Source organism: Triticum aestivum, chromosome 1A (genome assembly GCF_018294505.1).
Source record: "Triticum aestivum cultivar Chinese Spring chromosome 1A, IWGSC CS RefSeq v2.1, whole genome shotgun sequence".
Classification (NCBI taxonomy): Eukaryota; Viridiplantae; Streptophyta; class Magnoliopsida; order Poales; family Poaceae; genus Triticum; species Triticum aestivum.
In genome coordinates this window covers 529,639,763-529,645,009 of record NC_057794.1, presented here as the reverse complement: position 1 = coordinate 529,645,009, position 5,247 = coordinate 529,639,763, and the positions used below count along the sequence as shown (strand labels likewise).

Below are 5,247 nucleotides of genomic sequence, written 5' to 3'. Positions count from 1 at the left end.
GAGGGGAGGCGGGGGGCCGGCCGGATTGGCGGCGGGCGACGGCCGGCGGCGCGGGAGGCCGGGAGGTGGGAGGTTGGGAAGGGAAACTTCCCTCCCGCGCGACGGCGGAAGGGAGTGCGGGCTGGGGTCGAGCGCCCCCCTCCAGCCCTCACTTTTACGGTTCGAAATTGGGTTTGAGAGTTGGACCCTTACTTTTTTTTGAGGGTTTGAGGGTTTAAGGGTTTTAGTCTTTGTGTTTTTTTGTTGCAACCCGCAAAAAAGCGGTTATTTATGAAGGTTTGAGAGTTTAGGGGTACTACTAGTAATGCTCTAACGCGTGGGAGCGGTTGTTATTTTCGAAAACAGATGAGGTTTGCACGTTCCGCTACCTCCTCTCCCAGCAGATCCATTTTCCAGATCGCCGCGCGAACCACATGCTCCTATTATTATGGAATTCAAGTATAATCCTCCTCTGGAGTCCAGCCACGAGGCGATAACAAAAGCGACCTCCTTGAAGCGAGCCCACTCCCAGCCGGCACAGTCCAATTGTTCACACACCTCCACATGGCTTCTCCTCCCCGGCACCTGCCCCCCCTCCTCCTCCTGCTCGCCCTCCTCGGGACCTCGTCGGCGGCCGCGCCGGGCGTCATCCGGCTGCCGCGCGCCGGGGCCTGCGCCGCGCCGGCGGACCCGGCCGTCTACGACCGCCCCGTGATCGGCATCGTCACGCACCCGGGCGACGGCGCGGCCGGGAGGATCGACAACGGCACCTCCACCTCCTACATCGGCGCCTCCTACGTCAAGTTCGTCGAGGCCGGCGGCGCCCGCGTCATCCCGCTCATCTACAACGAGCCCGACGAGCGCCTCCTCGAGGTCAGCGCTTCCAGATCCCCTCCCTCCCTCCGCCTTTCTCTTTCTGCTGCTTAAATGTGATTGTAGTTCTATCTGACAACTGCCAGTTCTTTGCAAGTCAAACTAAAATACTTGATAGTCAACTTACTATGTACTCTATGTACAAGTTAAAATCATTTTCTAACAGTGCAGAAACGAACATTCGTAGTTCTGGTTATTTAGAATTTCTCTACATTTAAAGTACATGTTTACATAGGAATGACAAATCAAATACAGTAGCAAGGTGGATCGTGACTTGATCACTCAGTGTCTAACTAGCTTGTGTTACTGTTCATCTGTTTCAGATCAAGGTGAAACATGTTTAAAAAAAGATCTAGATGAAACAGTTAACCTATCATGTCTCTGACTACTATAAATAATTAAATATTGTTCGTGTTCTGCAGTCATTTGATCTCAGGACAACAGATCACCTATTAGTTACTTTTACTTGGTAGCCCCCTGCTTGCTCAGTAGTACCTACATCTTATCTCTTAGGTAGTAATTTCTGATAGTTTTGCCTGTGTCCCTTTTACTGCAGAAACTCAGTTTGGTGAATGGTGTGCTGTTTACTGGTGGATCAGTGAAAAGGGGTCCATATTTTGAGACGATTAAGAAAGTGTTTCAGGTACCTATCTATTAGGCAGCTTCTGTGTGTTTCAGACATGTTACTCACTTCTGCTCTGTACTTGCTTCCATTATTAAGAACATACTATATCACAGTATGGTAACATCATATTATTGGTCCTAGTTCACACAGAATGGGACCAAACGTTACTGGATAATTCTCACTTTCTTTGTTTATCTTCTGTAGTATGTCTTGGACAAAAATGATGCAGGAGTTCCATTTCCATTGTTTGCACAGTGTCTTGGCTTTGAGCTTGTAAGCATGATTGTGAGCAAGGTAATTTCTCTTTTTTCTAAGATAATGAACAAAAATTATAGACGTCAACATGCAAATTTAGTTGCTAAAGTACAGAAATAATTTGAAATTATTATATTATTAGGACAGCCTCAAATTGAGATATCTGCCTGAAGAAAAATGATGTGTTAGAATTTAAAAGTATACATTTGCTCTTGCCGCCCTCATGTAGTCATGTGATGCAGTGAAGAACCGGTTGGTCGGCTGCACTGTTCTGTTCCTGGGAACAGGACATAGACACTTAGTGTGTTCCATAGCAAGTTTGTGTTTTGTATCTACAAACTGACAACTGGCTCTTTTCTCTATATTGGTATTAGGACAATAATATTTTGGAGTCATTCCACGCCTCAGATCAAGCATCAACTCTCCAGTTCCCCAATTATTCTTCACTTCAGGGATCAGTATTTGGAAGGTAGGGATTCTAATATATATTTGAAAGGTGTAGGTACTGCATGGTCATCTTTTATTTGCAGGAGAAAATCGTATTGGTACCAAACTTGTGCAGCTTTCTCATTTTCCTCTATCAACTGAAAGTCTGCATGGGCACTTGCAAAGACCATGTTTCTTGTCCCGGCCTATACAAAAAGATTATGTATGTTAGGTTTTCATTACAGAGAAAATGCAATTAAGCTTACAGTTTACAGTACACTGCATTGCAAATGAAATTTCAGGTTTAGACGCCAGCTTCATCAAACTTGAAATAGCAAAAATGAATTAAATTGATGTCAACTATGCAGTTGGTTAGATTATAGATGTAATATTATATCTAGAATGCCCCCTGAACCACAGGCACTACGCTTGATGTTATCCATTTATCTAAGATATAACCTTGTCGCTCCGTACATTTTTATGGCACAAATACCGTCTTCTATTGACTCTTTGTGGCTTGGCTTCTAATATCCCTTGTATACCTGTCTAATAGAAGTGATCCAAATTCGCAGATTTCATCCTGATCTCATCAAGAAACTCAGCACCAGTTGTCTTGTCATGCAAAACCACAAAGTAAGTAGAATCCTGGGTGCTCCTTTTCTCCTTGAACACGCATTGGATGCGTGTCGTTTTGTATTAGAAGAAGAATCTTGGGTACTCATCACATTTTATCTTTGACCTTCACTCGATATTAACATTGACATGATATACTTGGTTCAACCAAATCATGACTGTCAATTTAAAACAGCAACTTTTTATTGAGATTGCAGAATAACTATCTTTATCTCCTTGTTTTCCCTAACATGGTTTATTTTCTTAACTGGTCAAAGTATGGTATATCTCCAAAGAGATTGCGCGAGAATGATGCGTTATCAAGTTTCTTCAAGATTCTGACTATATCCCCTGATGAAAATGGTGAGGTACAATATGTCATCTTTTTCCTAGTACTTAACTGGTTTGGACTCAACCAGCCTAATTCAGAGGTAGTGCTAAATCAATGTATAAAGAAACAGCAAACTAATTTACTTTCCTTTGGCAAATCAGGTTTACGTCTCAACCGTTGAAGCACAGAAATATCCTATCACTTGCACTCAGTGGCACCCTGAGGTATGCTGACTGTAGTGCTGCTGGTTGTTTTTGAAATAAAGTCGGTATTCCACTAATCTGTTCGCATGCCTGTGCACATTTTTGCATCCCATTTATTCTTGTTTGACATTTTTTAGGACTATATATTACTAGGCTGCTATCAAAATGTTTGTCTTTAAACTATTCAGTCCATGATATTTCTTCATTTGGCCAGATCACTTAGGCAAACGTAATATATTCAGAGGTCAGACTATAATTAGCTTGTTCACTTGCTGCAGAAAGCCATTTTCGAATGGCGTAAACCAATGATTCCACACAGCGAGGATGCAGTACAAGTGACACAAAATTTTGCCAACTACTTTATCAGGTTTGTAATACTCTCTTTATTCGTTATAAGCAACACATCATCTGCTTATTCACATTCATGTTGACCATGCCCTCATTCTGTGATGAAAACCATACTTCACGGAATGGCGGATTACCTATTCAAAATCATTTTATGGTGTCCTAGTTTCCCTACTAAGCAGGTATAGGTCCTGTGTACGTTTGTATGGCTCCTGTTGGGCAACTTGTTTGTGAATAAGGCTTTGTGCCCAGTTGCATTTCAAAACAGCTTTGTGCCCAGTTGCATTTTAAAGAAATGAAGCGAGTTCACAGTTTGTTGCCCATCGCAACCCCCTAAAGGGGACATAGTTATTAATAAAACATCAACGCTCAAAACACACGCAGCCTGAGGGAAAAGAAAACTGGTATCTTGCACCGTTGTCTTCCTCCAATGCATGAATTCCATACTTTCCTACTGCAAAGCAACAGCTCGTGAAAAAGGGTAAGAACAGCGTGTTTATCTCACCCTTCTTCGCTCTGTCGTGAAACAGCCAAGCCCGCAAGTCGCCAAACAGCCCCCCTGCCGACAAGGTGCTGGACAACCTGATCTACAACTACATCCCTACATTTTCCGGGAAAACCTCGTAAGCCACCTCTGTCGGTCCTGTATTGTAACTGCAAACTTACTGCACCATATGTTTCTCCATTCACCCGCTAAGTAAATGAGCATGTGCCATGCCTTGCAGGAAATCTTTTGAGTTGGTGTACCTCTTCTCCTGAGCCATGAGCCGTCGCTTGCAGCTGTGGTTCTTCTCTTCCTGTATTGTACATGTACATGTACAGTATTAATTTTTTTTTGAAACGGGGCAAAAGATTTGCCATTTTCATTGATTAAGAAGAAGAGAATTGCACGGTTAATTAACGGAAAACCGAGCTAAAACCGATACAACTCAACCCACGTGACATGGGCACCACCGGCCAACTTGGCCACCGACATGGGACACAAAGCTGCAAAGAAGAAAAGCATTCGTCGAGGAGTCGCAAGCGTCATCGTCATCACCGGTTGCCTCGAACGAGCGACTCCGACTTCACCATTGAGCTCCAACCGCGAAGCCAACCCGCAAACAGCCGCATAGAAGCCACGACGGCACATGCCACCAGATGGCCACACGCGCAAGCAGCCGACAGCTCCGACTTTGACGACGAGCCTCACCGGGGAAATATGCAGGACTTGCGCCGACCGTGCCCTCAAAGCACCTCGGACACGCCGGGAAGAGCCGACTACCGAAGTCCACGCCGCGACCCGAGCTCCTCTCGACGACATCATCGTTGCCAAACAGAAACCAGCGCCCCGCCTCAGCAAACTACACGGCGAAGATGCCGCCATCCACGACGAAGATGCCGCAATCCACCAGTCTCCCAGTCGTAGCCGGCTCCGAGACGATGCCCCCAAGGAGGAGAAAGACGCGAAGACGCCTCCATCGCCTGACCCAGCGAATCTGAGGTTTCCCTCCGGAGCCAAAGCCGTGGGGAGAAGGAGCACACCTCCACGGCGACGCTTCCAAGAAAGATCACGGCACCCGCGGGCACCGCCGTCGCCGGCTACGAAGAAGGCCGGA

The 5,247-nt window shown here is 45.5% G+C and overlaps 1 protein-coding gene across 1 annotated transcript; it reads left to right on the top strand.

Annotated features, from left to right (window-relative positions):
- The first annotated feature begins 459 nt into the window (after positions 1–459).
- Positions 460–4,546, top strand: LOC123063295 (gamma-glutamyl hydrolase 1). Its single transcript, XM_044487039.1, has 10 exons — positions 460–852; positions 1,409–1,495; positions 1,682–1,771; positions 2,107–2,201; positions 2,731–2,791; positions 3,049–3,138; positions 3,263–3,325; positions 3,583–3,671; positions 4,180–4,272; positions 4,375–4,546. The coding sequence occupies exons 1-10, from the start codon at positions 544–546 to the stop codon at positions 4,406–4,408; spliced, it is 1,011 nt and encodes a 336-aa protein (XP_044342974.1). The 5' UTR covers positions 460–543; the 3' UTR covers positions 4,409–4,546.
- The last annotated feature ends 701 nt before the right edge of the window (positions 4,547–5,247 follow it).

Coding starts and splice junctions, on each gene's coding strand:
- LOC123063295 (XM_044487039.1), top strand. CDS start 544: ATGGCTTCTCCTCCCCGGCACCTGCCCCCCCTCCTCCTCCTGCTCGCC. Junction 3,139..3,262: donor CCCCTGATGAAAATGGTGAG/GTACAATATGTC, acceptor TTGGCAAATCAG/GTTTACGTCTCAACCGTTGA. Junction 3,326..3,582: donor GCACTCAGTGGCACCCTGAG/GTATGCTGACTG, acceptor CACTTGCTGCAG/AAAGCCATTTTCGAATGGCG.